The 18,592-nt window shown below is 33.8% G+C and overlaps 1 protein-coding gene across 6 annotated transcripts in view; it reads right to left on the bottom strand.

Moving 5' to 3' along the window:
* The window catches only part of atp2b1a (ATPase plasma membrane Ca2+ transporting 1a), an 80,087-nt gene that overhangs the window by 39,926 nt on the left and 21,569 nt on the right, over positions 1 to 18,592 (bottom strand). For all 6 annotated transcript variants that reach the window (XM_088647175.1, XM_088647174.1, XM_088647178.1 and 3 more), the window contains exon 3: positions 3,493 to 3,690. In XM_088647175.1, the coding sequence (XP_088503301.1) occupies positions 3,493 to 3,690 (198 nt within the window). The remainder of the gene's footprint in view (positions 1 to 3,492; positions 3,691 to 18,592) is intronic.

Raw genomic sequence — 18,592 nt, 5'->3', positions numbered from 1 at the left:
TTACCGAGCTAATTGCTTGAACTTTAATTGGAATCAATTTAAAACATCTCTAAGGTCTTAAATGCTGATAATTTATGGAGGTTGCAGGATTGAAGCACTGCACAAGAACTGCAGTCATGGATAACCTACATATAGCACGTCATGATACACTGCCTTCATTCAAGAAACACAGTAGCTTCCTTAGATCATTTTGATACTAACTACCAGACAGGCTGGATGAGCCGAATGGCCTCTTCTCATTTGCAACCTTTATGTTTTTACAATCTGGCAAAGCCTACAAGGTCCAGCTTTTGTCGAGACTTCTAAAAATCATGATTATATTGCTGAATACAGAGGTCTTAATGCAATGTCCGTTAAAAAGCCAACATTAAGTATTTGATCAGTTAAGCTTAACTAATGCGTTTCTAACAATGAAAAAAATAAATTTTAATCAGCCTAATAGGAGGTGAAACAATTAAGAACAATGAAAACCTATGGGGAAAAAAAAACTTTAACCATTTGTAGTCTGCTACTCACATAAAACTCACATTCTTGTCCATTAGTTTATCACATTTGTATGTAATAAGGGCAGTTTTTCTTTTTTGTTTGTTAATCTCTATATTGATGGCAAAAATGAGGAAGGGTATAATGAATTTGACAAGTTCAAAGACTAGCGGCTGGCTGAATATTTTTGTACAGAATATATTTGGAAATTGAATTGAGCAAGAAGCAATGATGAAGGAATTCACTGCTAGAAGACAATACAAAATAAATCATGAAGCAAAGTAGAAGATGTAATCCAGAACAGAGTTGAGAAAAGATGGAGACATCTCCGTACATTCTTTTAAAAATATGAGCTACTTGAATTACAGAAAGTAACTGTACAGCACAACTGTTGAAAGGGAATTTATAAAGTTTTTGCAAAAAACATTACATAATTTGAGAAAAAGGAATAAGTTTCTAAATGTCCGACGCCAGACAGACTAAACGAACCAAATGGCTTCCTCTCATTTGTAACCTTTATGTTATATTCATCTAGCAAGGAATACTGTACCCAACAAAACAAAGTTGGCCAGCAACATACGAGAGTCGTTGTGTAAAAATACATTTCCATTTTATTCAGTTTGTGACCAAGTACTAACACTGCTCTGATTCTTTAGTATAATATAGTGGTAGGTGATACTTATGCAGAAGAGCTTCTTGAGCTCCAGAGTCTGTTGCATAACAAAAGGTCTGATCAGTTACTGCTACAGTGTGCCAAGTTATAACAGATGGCACCCCAGCAATTATCAGCAAAATGGGCTGACAAATATAATTTGCAACACGGAGGTAGTTAGACTCTACTGCATCATTCATCAGCAAGTCCTGTGAGCAAATGTGATACAAAAGGGAAACATACTACAAAGCTAAAGAATTTTAGCTAGTCATGATAACTTGAGCAAAGGTAATTTAGAAACTTTTGTCACTTGTGCAAACAGAATATGGCAATTTAAAAAAACATGCCCATAAGCACTGGGTTCATGGATGATTAATAACAAAAAAAACTTTTCTTTCCCTTAAGATCAATGTCCCCGGGGAAGTAAATTAACCCAATACTACCCTCCATGAGAAATTAGGTATTGTTTCATAATTCAAATGTTGTGGTATTTCTAATAGCTGAGAATCATGTCAATGAGCAAAATGCAACACTCTTCTCATTAAAAATGCAAGGAAAGTAAACTATTTCAAAGTCAATTGAGAAATACAGTACATGGGTTTTAAATCAACCATAATTTCAGTTAAATAACTGCTTATCCCTTTACAGTACTATAGAAGAACAAGGACCTTTCAAACCAATTTAGTGATACATTTGTAGAAAAGTACACATGAAGAGAAAAAATTACACACCTATTTTATTGTATATGTGTAACTTGTAACTTGTATCCTTGCTCATTTAACAAGGATAAGTGTACAGAAAAGTTACTGTATGTGATGAAGTAGGGACTTTATGTCACCCAATGGTTTTGGATTGCATTATGATATAATACTAATCAGTACATCTCAATGGATGACAATCACAATGTGCAGTTGTGAGTTGCTAATCACAATGTGCAGTTCCTTCCAAAAATATTCAGGGCTCTATGCTTTCCAATTTTGTGAAAGGGTAATAACACTTATGTAATCATTACTATTTCTTATTGACACTGTTGTTGCTTTAAGTGTGGAGAAGGATGTTTACTTATTAAATATTCATTGCTAGTTCAAAGTGTCAGGATTGCAAATTTTAAAGAAATAAAATGTGAAGACTGTGCAAGGGTCTAAATACTTTTGTAAGGTACTACAATAGCCCATTTATAGGTTAAGGGAACCATAACATTTGCAGATTTTTTTCTCCCATGAAGATCGCATTTGATCATTTGTGTGAGTAAATGTTTCATTGCGTTCTACTGACTCAGCTAGTCTTGTCTTTTTTGAAACATGTAAAAATAAAAATATAAAACAGTCAATGACATTATTCTGTGTGATTTGTAGTTTATAATCTCTAATCCACTTTACAATCCATAAAACAGCCAACATGGTATGATATGGTATGATGGCTTCAAATGGAATTCCACTCAAAGGACTTAATTTAAAAGTAATGCATCCTCTGTATACGAGTCGAGACAAAATTTAGGAACTTAGAAATTGTTGTTAAAGAGAAAGCACAAATCAACAGAACTCATAATAGACAAATGTGCCTAATATGTGCCATGCTTACAAGGGATGACAAATGAAGAACCATTCAACTGTATCCATAGAAACAGAAGCCACATGTGTCAAGAGATAATGTTATTATATATATGGTGGTGTTCAATGCTGATATTTATGAACTGCCTGTTGTGGCTAGAGAATACTAGGTAAGACTAGGCACTTTAATATGACCATGACTCAATACTTCCAAAACACATGACCTTTGGTATAATTTAAGGGGGAGGGAGACTTCTCCCAGCACTACTAGCATGTAGCAGAAATGGATATGATTGTGGGAGGCACGGTGGCACTGAGGTTAGCATTGCTGCTCTGCATTCTGGGACCCTGGGTGCAGTGCTGTGTGGAATTTCTATCTTCTCCCTGTGTTCGCGTTTGCTGCCTCCGGGTGCTCCAGTTTCCTCCCACCGCCAATGACATATGGGTAATTGGTTTCTAAGAATATTGGCCCTGGAGTGATTGTGTGCCCTGTAAGAGACTAATGTCCCGTCCAGGGTATCCCGCCTTGTGCCCACTGCTTGCCGGGATAGGCCCCGGCTCCCTGACAACACTGTAATGGATACATGGATATGAAAGTGATCTTTAAAACAAAACTTACCTAGAAATGACTTCAAAAACGTATAGTATAATTAAGTCTATTCTATGTTAATGAATTTAATTTTAATGAATGTCAACTACATAAAGCATTTCCAGGATTAATCTTGTAAGTGCACCACAGAACTTTATAGTTTTTGGCCATCACAGGACTCAAGAACACAAAATATATGTATTTAAATTAGGTCTTACCTTCTGTGTTTCCGCCTGGAGGTTTATAAAAAGAAAGGCCTAATGAAACTATGGCTGCAACTTCTAGAATAATTAGCGTAACATCTTGCAATGCTTCCCATACTAATTGTAGAAATGTTTTTGGCTTTTTTGGAGGTATAAAGTTCTTTCCAAACACTGCTTGCCTTTTCTCAATGTCTGCAGGATTGCCACTTAAACCTGAAAAAGAACATAAAAACTACAATTAACAAAACATGAAAGATCCACTTACATTTCTACAGAGTAAATGAGTCATAAAACAAAGCAGAAAAATAATGCCAACAAAGCTATTCCGTACCTGATTTTGATCACTGACAACAATGCACACATTAACATCATTTCAATGCTTTTGAACCAATTCACAACTACAACAGTTTTAATTTGAGCAGCATGTGAGAAAAATGAAACACCTGTCTATCTGTAAATTTTCACAAACATAAATGTTACAGATCAGAAGTCCACAGGCTTGTCAATGCTTTTAAGGAATTTGAATATTTGGATCTGGTTCTTTCATTTTTTCTTAAACCAAAAAGATTCCTTCTGCATGTCAATGCAGGGCATTTCTTTAAAGCTCCATGATTTATCTGAGGGCTCATCTGTGCACTTATTCTATAACATCAATACCTTTAATAACATTGGAAATTGTACACGATATTGAGGTTTTACTTGCATTTATTGACTTAAATTCTACACTTCTATCTATATATTCTAATATTGCTTGTCTTTTATTTCTCTCACAGTGCAGAAGATTAAACAGCTTTGTATTTCATAAGCAGCCTCTTCAACTACAGTTTCTCATGTTTCAGTTGATGTTTTTAATCACTTGTCTACATTAATCTGTATGTCATCCGCCAGGTGTTACCCAGTCATAAAATTCAAGATTTAAATAAAATTCATGTGCTGGCCCTACAATAGTCTCCAATCTTTCAATTTTAGAGTTTTCTCTAAAAAAACAGAATCTAGAGATCAAGATAACTTGATGAATTGGAAATAACCATAAATTATACTACACTTTAAATAGTGCACATCCCACAAATACATTGATACCATGACTTTGACATTAAGCCCATGCTCAAATAACTGAACTAACCAGCCACATTAACAAAATATTGCAATTACATTTTTGAGCTATTAAGATGGTAAAGTTTTTTTAACATATCCTATGTAAAAGGGTTTACATGAAAAAGGCAGCAGGAACCTCTACATGTATGGAAAAAAGAAAATAAGGACTAGTATGCAACATATAGTTGAGAAATCTTTCAATACCATAAAAATACTAAGCAGTTTTTTACTTTAGCAAAAGACGCTGCTCACTTAAGATTTATAAAACATTGTATTGCTTTTAAATTAAAGAAATAGTTTTACTTTGTCCACTTTCAAACAATCCTGTCTAATGTGAATGAACACGTTATGTTCCTCGTACTGTAATTTTTGTACTGGGACAGACGAGTTGAAATGTTTTTAATAGTACAAAGCTCTGAATAAACAGAGCTCTACTTTGCCCGTTTTGAGTCGAGCCTGCTCATCGGGAACGAGCACGATATGTCATGAATTCTGTACAGGGACAGACAAGATGACATTCAATTTGATCAAACTATGAGCGAAGAACAAAAAAAAAACTTTAAAACAATTCTCTCCTTGTGGAATTGGCCACTGGAAAAGAAGCAGCATGAAAGCAGCAAGGAAAGCCGTGTAACCAACGGTGCATGCTCGAAGGCTCATGCTATGTCACAGAACTATGGACTTGGAGGAAAGGCATAGGGCTTGATGCGGCATTTGGGACACAGACAGTGTATAACTCCACGGCTCGCAGAATCGTACATTTTGGTAGTAAAATGTGTTATTACAGTTCAGAAAGACTGTCACTAATTATTTGTAGTATTTTTAATGAAAATGACTACTTCCCCCCCTGCAATTAAAGTTATTGCATGTGCAAACAACTAAATTAGACCACCGTTAAGATATTAAGAGTTTACCCCATATTAGAGTTAGTTTTTTTTCATTCTTAGTAGAGCGTTTACTTTTTACGTCGTTATTATACATTATAAATGCAGATACTGTTATTACACACTAATAGACAAGAATATAAATTGTGCGATTCCTTCCCACTCAAACTCACTTTTGCTCTCGCAATTTGTCTTATTCTCTTATAATTTATTTTATCCTTTTCCAGGTACACAAGAACTGGGACTTTGACAATGTACAGAGTTTTAACATTTCTTTTATTTTGCAGCACAACACTGAGTCACATACCTGCATTACTCTGATCAGTCAGCAAACCATGCAAGATTAAAATGCTGTGGAATGGGGTCTCCACATTTACTCTCCTGCTGTACAGCCTATATATAGACCAATTTGGTCTGCAGATGCAGAAAAAGTGGTTAATGACCCAATAGGGGAAATCACAAATATCGAATATCGAGGTCCTCAAAGCAAAGCATGTTCCATATTTCACTACAAATGACCATTATACAAGTGCTACAACAGCTAACATTAAATTAACTAAATGGTATTGTTTTCTATAACAGATACTGGTGAAAACTGTATAATTAAGCAGTTAGTCCGTGTTATTGTTAATGCTATATTTTACTTCATTTGCCAAATGGGAATTTGTCTGTAATGTTCCATGCAACATTTGGTTGAAGACCACATTACTCAAAGCAGGCATCTTCAAAACAATAGGACAAGGTCCGTTGCTGAGTCATATAGAAAAATCTAAACTCCACTGTACATTAACAGTGATCTTCTAACATAATTGGGGAGGCGGAGGGATTTACTCTTCTGCTTATTCCCAAAGCAGATGAGTTTATGATGACTCATTCTTATCACTGAGCCAAAGGGCAAAGGTTTATCCTGCACTGCTGCAGTAATGTTCTTAGCCGTTTGCTTTGATTCCCAATGAAAACAAGCTGACAGCAAAGCATTTTATTAATATTGTACTGTCAAAACTATTTGTCAAAAACAACTCACCATAGCAGTGAGTACTACAAAATTCACATCCAAAAGATAGATATTGGCGCATGATTAAAATACATCTCCCTACTGCTATTTAAGATTATTTTAACTGAGCTTTTATGCTTAAATAAATCCCAAAACACAGGCCCAATACTCTCTCCTGTACAGTACACAAGGACATCATGTGCTTTCATCTTTGACAGATCTCAGATGAACTGCAAGGATTAATCTGAATATTTGGTGATCACAAGCTTGCATGTAAAGACGTTTATTTTCGCTAAACAAAAAGGCTTATTTAGGATTACAGTTTTAATCAATAATTATTCAAATTATCATTGTTGGCAGACTTATTTTTACTTGACAAAATGTAACCTAGTACTAGTAAAACTCATTTTGAAACCCTAGTGCTGTTCATCAATATAAACTAGAAGAATTATAAAAAATCTAATTTCACTACTCTCAATTCTAAGACTCCCGAGAACCACCACAAAGAATGTGATATACACTTCTGTATATACCTCTACTATGCGCATAAATACGGCCTCTTACTATATTCTAATGTTCTCAATGCATTGTTTTGCTGGATAGTTTTAATATTCTAAATAAAAAATGTTGTCAGGAATGTTGTCACTGCAACAATAGGCAATATGTTCAGACAGAATGCATGCACAAGATCAAATGTTCAAATGACACATCATGATGGAATCATAAAATGTTCCCACCTCCCACCTGGCCATGTGAGAATTCCTCAGAGTATTTACTACTTGACAAACTTTCAATTCTATACACAAAAGTATCTGCACTTTAATGTGGTGCGTTTTTAGAGATTAAAACATGAGTTTTAATGTATGACTGCATCAGTCATACTGAGGGCTAGGACCTGCTTGAGACCATGCAAGACACATCACTCCTGCAATGAACACTAACTCTTTGGTACACAACTGTAGTGCAAAACATCAAGGCAGGTAGAGGGGTAGATGTCATATGCATAAATTCTCCTTCTCCCTGTGCTCTTCAGAGATTGATCTCTGAACTCAAACTGGCAATTCCAAATTGTGAGTCAACGCATAGAAAAAAAAGACCATTAGCTTGAAGAACATTACATAATTAAAACACAATTACAATGATAGTTCTAAACTGATGGGGAATTGCTTCATTCATTTTTAACCATACAAAGATTAAAATATCAATTAATTCAACGTTACAAAGCATAATTACTATTTATGAGCAAAGAATGCCATCTGTATTTCACCTAAGCGCCACACACATAAGTTGCTGACCAAACAGCAGTAATCTTGTAAATCATTTCAAGTAGTTTCCGAGACTAGATAACATGCCATTTTCCAATGCAGGAAACAACAAACCAGCTCCCAACTTACAAGTTAAGTATGGCCGGGTCGGATATGGACCCGGCCTCCTGATCATGGCAAATATGCTCCCTTTACTAGATCACCAAGGTGGTTTAGTTGAACAAAAAATGTAAATATCAGTAAGAAATTAACATTATCTCCATCAGAGGCATATATTCTATTTATCATTCTTGCTTTTAAGAGTATTTTTGGAAAACAGATAGCAAAAAAAAAAGTGGCTGTGTTAAACCTTTTTCACAAAGTTCAACTACTCTGTTAAGCCATCTCATTACTTTTTCATAACCGCAATAATGCTTTTATTAAGTATTATTTACTGGAACAGCAAAAATGAGCATTTTTGAGTTGTTCAAAGGACATTTATTACATGAATATCATCCTTGGTCAGCAAAAGTAATGCATATACTTATACCTAACCAAAGCAGGATTACAATGCTCAGACATTCATCCCTAACAAAAGGCATAACCTGGGCTAATTTAAACCTAGGTACTAATCTTCTCTGCCTAGTTATCCCTTTCACAAAGTAGGTTCATTCAGACCTGTAGATACTTGATTTTATAAAGTAACGGCACTCAGCATGCACAATTATGAGCTAACGCAATCATATTTCAGCAACTGAAAACATGCCCTCCGTAGAAAAGTATATAACAGTAATTCATGAGAAAGTGATTTTTATTGAAAATGAAAACTGATTAGGCTGTTTTTGATGACATCACCTTCTTGCTTAGTCTAACAGTGTTCTGAGCAAAAGGATATTAATTTTCGCTTCTGTTCTTAAAATACATTTTAATTTAATATTACAGAACTGACAGCGCAGAAGATTAAGTTGCAGGAACTGTGATGCATGCCAAGTTTACACAGTTAATATAAAAAGCTTTTTTTCATCAGCATGTTTCATAGCAAGAATGACACTGGAAGTCATAACAGCAACAACTCATTATAAACAATACAAAGTTGTCAGTGTATTCTGTATTAAGAGAAATTATACCACTGACAATCTTTTAGTTCCTAATTCCAATATGCTGAAATTAATTTGACAGAGTACTGTGACTCATAAGATCATAAAAGCTTATGAACAAAAGGGAGTCATTTGATCCATTTAACTTGTTTGGCTAATAGTAGCCGATTGATTCAAAGATCTCATCCACCTGTTTAGTGACAGATGCCAGATCATCAGCTTCAACAAAATGGCTGAATAACCTGGAAACACCAAGACACTGACCTCAGATTATTAACTTGTTTATCTACAGACAACACAGCAATTCCACAGGCAGATTTGGTAAAAGAATACATCTACAATTACATGTGAGGCTTCTTGATGCAAACATCTCAAAATTGTATTAATCAAGACTTTTACAGTCTTGCTTTGTTTTAAATATAAATTTATACATTATCAGCCTTGTTACAATTATGTTAAACAAAAACCTACATAATAAAAAGTATTAACTATTATTGTCGATTATTGTTCCAATAACAATATCTATTGTCACTTTGATGGTGATTTCTACTCACACCCTCTTCTCCATAGCTTGAGGATACCATTAAAGGACATTCATAGTTAACACAGGCCTTAACTTACTTGACTACAGTTGGTAAAGGGGGATATTGAGCTCAATATTTGAATTAAAAAAATAATTAATGGCAAACTATGCTGGCACTTAGGTATCAAACCTGAAAATTAAATAAAAATGTTTGAGATAGAGTTAATACTATAATCTTTTCATAAAGATCTGCATTAGAATTATTGCTTTTCCTAATTCATATCAGGGATCTTAATTCTGATGCAGTAAGTAAATTACTTAAAGATGGTGCAAACAAAATCCAAAAATATTTAGATAGAAATAGACATGTCAAACATTGGTCTACTTAAAAGTGAAAAAAGTTTCACACAGGTACCAGAAATGTAAACTGTTTACAAGATGGAAAATACTAAGTTTAAAGGAGCTATGAAAAAGACACATGCTGACATTATTGTGTTATTAATGTGGAAAGGAATACAATGCAAACAATGGCAGGATAAACAGTTATATAAAGAATTTAAATCAAGGGATGTTAAAATTCCACAATATACTAGAAAGTCCAATAAGAAAACTGGGCAAAGATTTGGTCATCACATTACAAAACAAGTTAGTTTTTCTCCTGAACTAATTTCAGATTAAGCCGTCATTCCCAAGATTAAAAGAATGTCCTGCTCTGACAGGCAAGCTGAAACTTTTAAATCTGGAACATTTGGAGGACTATATATTCAAAAACACCAAAGTCATGAACAAAGGCAACCTGCTTTTCTTCAGAGTTACTATTTGGAAGTACATTTAAAATTGAACAGAAAATATTAATAAAAACATTAATTGGTACATTTTGTTTAATATGGCTGTAAATGAACAAGTAAAGGTCTATTCCACACCGAAAAAAGAAGAAAAACAACGTTTCGGCTGTGGATCCTTCTTCGGGTGCGTGTTATATTCAATATGTATAATTTATTCAATAGAAAATCCTTATATTTACGTCTATTATATAACAACTTGTACAAAATTTTAAGTATAAAAAAGGGCTTTTTTCCATTTGGCACATTCCATGGTCAAAGCTTACAGTTCACAGCTTACGGTTATAAAGCCTTAATGTAACAGAGGGAATATGGAACTGTTCTTGCAGATCTCCAACACCCTCTGTCAAAGATGACTAATTTAACAAACTGAAAGTTCCATAATGCTTTACATTTTTAATGCTTTAAAAAGGACAAAGTAATTACTGTAGGACTGGTATATCTTGAATGGGCATAACTGCCATTTTGTAGGTATGTGATGGATCTCTCCGGTTTCACTTTATCCGACTTACTGTAAATGACTTACCTGTATCAGAGAATTCCTAAATAACCTACCTTAAACAACGTCTAATGTAAAATGTAAAAATATGTATATTCCTGCTCTTTAAATGTTGAACTTTAAATGAAGTTTTGAAGTCAGAATATTTAAATAGAAATGAAACCAAATTAAAGTCAGGCAAAGAATTGGATGTGCCAAATCAGTCAACTTCTTTTGAGGATTTTATCAAATTCTCAGAAATGCTTATTAATGTAACATGAAACCAAATAACTATCCTTTTACAAAGTCGTTTGGCTTGTATAGAAAAGAAGATGCTAGATATGGATGAGTGGTGATGACAGCAAATACCACCATGCTGCTACACAGTTATGTAGTGATCTCAGGGATACAGGTAAATGCATCACTGACACACATTTAACTTGATTGGACTCTTGGGCTGGTAGTCGCCTGCGTTCCTGGAACCCCTATATACCTGACGTCAATTTGTTTTTTTCTTCTTGTTTAACTTGAGCTGTCTATACATATTCACCGTCTGATGGAAAAGCTACGGGATGCATGCAGGCTCATAGACCTTCTAAAAAAGAAGATTATTAAATGTAAGTATCAGAAATTGTATCAGAAATCACACCCAAAGAAGGCTCTACGGCCGAAACATTGCGTTTTTCTTCTCTTTTCAGCATGGACTAAACCTTTACTTGTTCCAACTGAAAACATCCTGAGATACAAAGTTAATAGCATAGGCAAACAAATGACTGGAGTTGAGAGCTGTTAGTCGCTTTTGAAGTTTAATGGGATATGCACTTTATCTTACAAATTTTAAGATGGCAAAAAACTGCAATAAATTGTGAATTGGAAGGAATTTTCCAAATTTCTGTTTGTTTCAAGTGCCTAGAGGTGCCAGAGATACCAGACCAAATTAGGGTTAGTCCAGACAGTTTGATCCTTTCCAGTTTTTTATGCTTTGATTTTAATAATCAGCATATTTAGAGTGCAAAATCCTCTGCCTCACAATGCTGGATAAGAGCCAACTATCAGTGTCAGCAAACTTTCCGCATGAAAGAGGTATTTAGTTCACTGTGAAAGGGAAGCAGTACACAGCTACACAATATTCTGTACTAACACTCCCCAATTACTTGATAAATCTAAAAAAACAATGTGGTTGTGATTTCAAGTCACTTTTGCAAATCATTCAGAAACTCTACTTAATTGTAGTCACAAGTCAAATTACATTTTGCATTAATACAGTAATTATTTGGTATGAGAAACAGCTTACATTATTAAACTATTTGAAATGTATGCCAATGGTAAAATGTCATAAAAAACCCAATAGTCCACTTTTAAAATTCAGCACCTTTGTGGACCTTGAGTAAGCCGATTTCATCTTGTTTTCTATTTAAGAAACTTTTTACCCAGAGGAAAGTGTTCATTTTGTTTATCATTAAGAGTAAATATGGGTGTAAAGCAAGGTAAGAAAAAGAACAAGCTCATTTAAGATTTCAATAATCATTCTAATTATTGTCCACAAATGATAGGAAACAGCAGGGGTGTTCCTAAACACAGCAGTTTCACACTCAGTACAAACAAAAGAAAATGAACAACAGGACTACATAAAAAGCATTAGGGAAAAATTAAAAACTGCAGAGAGCAAATATACATATTAATATTAAAAACTGGGCTTATTCATTAATATTAATGAGGAGTATGTGCAGAAGCCAATTGATACATTACATATAAATACATATCTTACCTTTACAGAACAGGACTTCAGATTTTAAGTTAGTTCTATAAATATTTTCCTGGGGTTATTTTAAAGTGATAAAACCTAATGTATTGTGTCCAAATCCATTAAAAAAAATCCTGCTGCTTTGTATCTCACTTCCAACTGTTCAAAGTTACTAAGGGCTGTGAAGCCATGGACCAATGCTGCATTTAGAGCACTCCTTTAGAAACCAACAGCATAACACGCATACTGTAAATTAAAACATAAAACAGACGTGCTGATTGTTCAATCTAAAAGTAATGTTAAAAAAAGGTTATACTGTATATTATTGAAATACAGAGCCACATATATTTTTGTAACTCTTAAAGATACTAGGGAAATTGTTCATGTCAGAGATGCACCATCTCCAGACCCCAACATGATGCGTTTTTTGTTAAGTTGTAGCTTTTCGGATCTGTGCTGTGGGCTTACAGACATTAAACATAACACTGGAGACTAAAAAGCCCCCTCACAAACAGAAAACTAGCCATGTATGGTAATCCGACAGGGTCATAACATGTAAAGGCTTTAGAGATTAATTGCTTTAGTATAGTGTATCAACTGGTGTGCAGTTATGTGTCAAGTGTGGCAAAGAAGTTTGAAAATCATTTAAAGAAAAAATGATTAATGAAACCTTATAGGGTAGAAGGGACAGATGCATCCAATATCAAGGTGATCTTCAAGGACCAGCAATGACCATTAATGTCAACAAAAGATGAATTATTTCTGTTCAAAGTACTTAACATTCCATGTTGTTGAATTGAGTAACTATTGAGTAATTACTCGGAAGACTTCAATTTTGTTGAGCAGACTAACAAAAGTAGCAAGAATAATACAAAATGCGGCTATGACCTTTGCAAGGATTCTGTTAAGAGTTACAGCATTTAATTTCACTGTTCAGTGTTAATTATATTACTGCAAAAAACTAGGTGCATCAGATTTACACTTCTGCACATCTAATGGAGGCTGTAGTGAAATTACCAGAACCTTTTGTCACAAAAATATCAAAATGCAAGACCATATGCAATTTCCATTCATTATTTTGGGTAATTGCTCCACAATATTGGTACAGGTGTCTGAGACTGCAGGGCAAAGAAATTAACTTTCAGTGCACTTACAGAGGGGAGTGGCAACATTCACAATTAATAATTACTTCAATGAAAAGCCAGAGAAGCATTTTAAATATTTACAGTAATAGCTCAGTTGAAATTATCTTTCAAGGGGTAATGATACCTTCTCTTGATATAAATTCTGTAACTCCATAATGGAATACTGTCACAGTATGATGGCATAAAACCTCAAAAAGATACCATTTGCAATAAACTATACAAACATTAAGTCTATTCAAGGTATTCAAGAAATGGTACAAAAAACACTACATTTTCTTTACTCTTGAAAATTATCACATTTTAATTTCATGACAAAAATCCTCAAGCAACGTGAAATCTGGTGTCCAATTAAAGCCCTTTTAAGTAGGAAATCTTGTATTATACACCATAATGGCTCTTACAGACATTTCTATAATTAACATTATAGTGGCAATCTTACTTGACAGATACATTTCAAAAGCAGCATAAAATGGCATGTTGATAATCATTTTCAAAATAATCCATTACTGAACTTACTGTGTAAAGGAGAAAAAAAAGACTTTCTCCAAATGGCATGTTCACTTTATTGGGGATGAATACTACAGCTTTACAGCTTAAAAGGTTATAAAAAAAGGCCTGCAAACCAGCAGGAGAAATGCCACACTACTGTATTGCTGCACTCAACATATTGCTACACTCTTTTTTTTCCATAGAGGAAACTCTGGCAGGGTATGTAATGATTCTAATTTTCATCTAAATCTATGGAAGAGATTCCATTCATCATTGTGTGAAAATCTTTGTAAATATTTTCCTTTTACAAAGCATTCTGCTAATAAACCTTACATTCATTAGCCTTACACACTACAGGTATTTATTTTAAAGCAACAAACACAAACCACTTGTGTGGTCTTCAAGTTTAATGTAAAATGAAACTATTGGTGCAGAAGTTAACAGCAGCATGCATACAATATAGAAAGGCTGTAGCAAGAATGTACATTTAGAATTAATTTAATATAAATACTTCAATGCACTGAGACATCAAAAATTAAAGAGAACATTAAGCAGATTATATATTTGAATCCCTTCAGTATCACTGTTGAATTATAATAATTTTCACAAAGAAATCTATCAAGAACAGTTTGTAAGTCTAACAATAATACCTACACGGTGTAACTATGCAGCAACAGCATAGATTTCAGAGCACAGAGTGACTGATTGGAAAACAAACAGCCTGATTACGACATCAAAATAAAATAAAGATCCTTGTCTGTTACATATTACATCTCTAGTCGACTTGGAATTTATGTAAGGGTCAGGGATTTTGAGTAGGGTAAAAAAACAAAGTTAGCCTTAACCCTTATGAAAACCTCCCACTAACATTTTACAGTAACTCAAGATATTCAATATAAATATAAAAACAGTATCATAAGAGTAAATAAGATGACTGTATAAGCCCACTAACTAGTTGTTGTAGGCATGCTTGACAAAGTTTTCAAAGAATAAAGCATTTTTTTATTTTCCAATGCCGACCGTGGAAATTGAGACCCAGTAAGTTGCAAGTTGACCGTATACACACAGAGAAAAATACACTTTAAGGTTTTATTTTCTGTTATGCTCTCAGCATTCTAGTACCACTATGGTTGTGAAATATACTCTATGATATATCTTCAAGACAGATTTTATGCATTCCTTTACAAAAAGGGCACTAATTATATTCACTAGAATTACTTGTGCTACTTTTGAGGAAATTTATACCAACACTATTATGAATCAGCTACTTTGTGCACCCCACCATTTTAAAACCACTGCAAAGGGGCACAGATTCTAGAAAAATGGTGATCATTTCTCTGCTAAATTATGCTGGAAATTAAGACACTTGTAACAATAGAGTATCATTCAAGTACTTTCCGTTCTGTCATTGCAGAAACAAATCACTTTAAAAGAGATGAAAGAAATAAATTACATTACTACCTTGTAAGCTGATTGCATCAGATCTCAGAGACTAAGCATGGTAGTTCGCAAACTGGGATGAAAACCAGGTTTCCTGTTTTAAATGGTGCTATAGATGACATTCTTCCCACTGAACAAAGTTTTCTAAACCACTGTCTCAATATAGTGACAGTGCTGCCGATGTTGCCCTTCAGATGAGACTGGTGCCCTGGTGAAATTTCACTTTGGGCTTGCACAGTCTGGCCTCCATAAATGTTTCCCATTAGATGAACTGGTGAAAGCATTTGCCACACCTTTACCTGATCTGTTGTTGAGCTGCTGTTATCTAATGACAACTGTGCATCACTGATATGGTTGCTGCTTTTCAGTGATCAAATATGCAGGCCTCCACCTATGTGAAGCACTTTGTGATCCCTTTGGGATCAAAACATTCTGGTTTGCGAACTGGAATTTGTAATGAAAATCACTATAAACATGCAATCAATGTGTTATTAAAATTAAAGTGGAAGTCAAACGTCAAGAGTTGTAATCTAGGTTAATTTCCTTTGTAACATCAGGATACATCCATTAAATTTAATACTTGGTAATGACAATTAGAATCTTTTAAAAGTTTTTTTAAAGGAAGCTAGCCGATAGTTATTTCGGGGTAGTGAAGTGTCTTCACAGTATTTAGATATTCAGAATTAAAAGTATGACATTAGCACAGGAAAGAGGAAAACAGATCTTAATATAAACTTCCAAACAAAATGTGACATCTCGTGTTGTCTAAAAGGTACATCGATGTATTGGATTTTTGCAATCAATCCTTCTATCAAATAAACTTGTTTTAGAATACTCTGTAGAGATCTCTCTCGATTTATAATAATCATATAATAATGATTCAATTAATGAATTTTTGCAGTCAAAAGTTTAAATACAAATAGACTAATAATACAAAAGTGTCCTCCTTTGATGGGAGTTATAGCTTGTTTTGAACTGTTGGCATTTGTCCTGTTTTGAAATGGTTTTCTTTAGATCAATGCACAACATTAGGTAAAAAGAAGAACAGTTATATTCAAGATGCTCCCATTGTATTAATGGAGTCAATCGAATCAGCAGTGAAATAAGTGGTTCCTTTTAACCTTCAAATAATTAAAACTTGAAAACTTTCACAACTTAATACTGACCTTTGCAAGATCAGCTTTAAAAACATTTTATAGAACAAAAAAATCTAGCTATTATTCATGACTATTGGGTAATACTTTCATTTAATAGTCACAAAGCATTCATTTAATCACAACCAACAAATCTGTAAAACTGCCTAAAATTAATTGAAATTCTTGAATTTGCAAGGGACCTAATTCAAAAGTATTGATTATGAAACAAATGTTTACCCATATTTGAACAGGTAAATAACAAACAACGTTTTAACGCTTCAGAGCTGGAGCTGTTATTCCAAGAACCACCAGTGGTATCACAAGCATAACAATGATCAATATAGGACTTACAATTTATAAATTTACTTAATTTGACATAGTACATTGACATTACACAAACATTGGATGTTAAAATGACAAATGACAAAAATACTTACTGAATATTTTGAAAAACTGTGATATTTTGTGGTGATATTCTCTACTAAAGCTGCATGGCAAAAATCCTTTAAAAACCTTGATATGAAATACTGCAATAATGTTCCTAATAAAGATGTTATACTTCGCTAGACATTTTAACTTTGAAAACTTGAAAAGTACATTTAACTTTATACAATGTATGGATCTAAATGGCAAACCACTGTAAAACATTAAAAGTCACAGAAATAACTGTGTGGGGACTGGGTTCAATACTGTGCTGATTTACATCCCTTTAAGCACTCATTAATTAGCTTTCCATAAGGAAAAACTTTAACAAAATTAAGAGCTATTACATGAGGCTAAACATTTCCTTTGCAAACAGAGTGGAACATCCATCTAGTTCTCCAGAGGAAAGTGCTGTTTAACCAGAGCCATTATAACAAGTATTCCTAAGTCACAATAATCATGTACAAGTATAATATATTGTACAGGCTGTACAATTGTTCGCAATCCCCACAAGTCACCTTGGAGAAATGTTTGAACAAATAGCTTAACAATCACTAGTAACTGCTCTATTCTCAAATCACAGCATTTGTAAACTATGAATGTCCACAACATAAAAGGAAGCTTTTGTTCAGTTTTTTGTTGGAACTAGTAATTGTTCTCTTTTGAATCAAAAAACACCTTGCTCTAAGGCACCTTCAAAAACTAATAAATAAACTGCATATCACTAGAACATTAATTTCTTGTTTCTGCTAAAAAGTAGTTTTTTTTTTTAATTTTGCTGCAGAAACATTTACAAACTAAAAAAAAATCCAAGCATGAGCCAAGTTGCCAATTCAAACCATAATAGCATAACTAAATAAGGCATTTATGCTATATACACAAGATAAAGTACTAGAATACAGCATAAATTATCAGGCAAAATTCCACTTTAAATCTGGATTAGAGAGTCTACGCTAAACACCATCTAAAATTTAAAAATGATCACAAAACAATACAAGAACACTTCTGCTGAAATTGTGCCATTTTAATCTGGGATGAAACTCAAATTCCCCCTCCCCTGCAGAGTTCAGTCAAGGGCATACAGTAACAGTGATTAACTGAAATCTCCATGAAGAAGCTGTAAAATGTGGCATGGGTTAAAAAGGCCGTTAAAAAAATAATGGCTTAGTAAAACTCAAGTGGTTTAGAGCTATATTTTAAAGTAAAAGATTCAGTCAATAAAAAGGCAATTTAATTTGGCTAATTTAGTTAAGGTCTATTTCATACAGCAAACTGCATCTCTGCAAACGGAATATGCGTTGACACTTAAATAGTACCTACTAGGCGAGAAAACAAAACTATACTGAATATCGTTCCCCCCACAAAAAAGTCCAGTAATTTTTCTTCTATCAATACAGAACTGTTGAATTAATATGAATAGCTCAGCTCTTCTCCACTATCAAATTTCCTAAAAAAAATCCAGTATCTTTCTGATACTCAAGGAAACGGCGAGACTGACAGCTATAAACTGAACCTCAGATTAATTTACCAAAACACAAGCATTGAGATAGTGTACTTGCAGAAAAACTAAAATGATTGTAC

Source organism: Lepisosteus platostomus, chromosome 9 (genome assembly GCF_059453375.1).
Source record: "Lepisosteus platostomus isolate fLepPlt1 chromosome 9, fLepPlt1.hap1, whole genome shotgun sequence".
Taxonomy (NCBI): Eukaryota; Metazoa; Chordata; class Actinopteri; order Semionotiformes; family Lepisosteidae; genus Lepisosteus; species Lepisosteus platostomus.
Note: the sequence above shows the minus strand (reverse complement) of the source record. Positions and strands in the feature narration are given on the sequence as shown.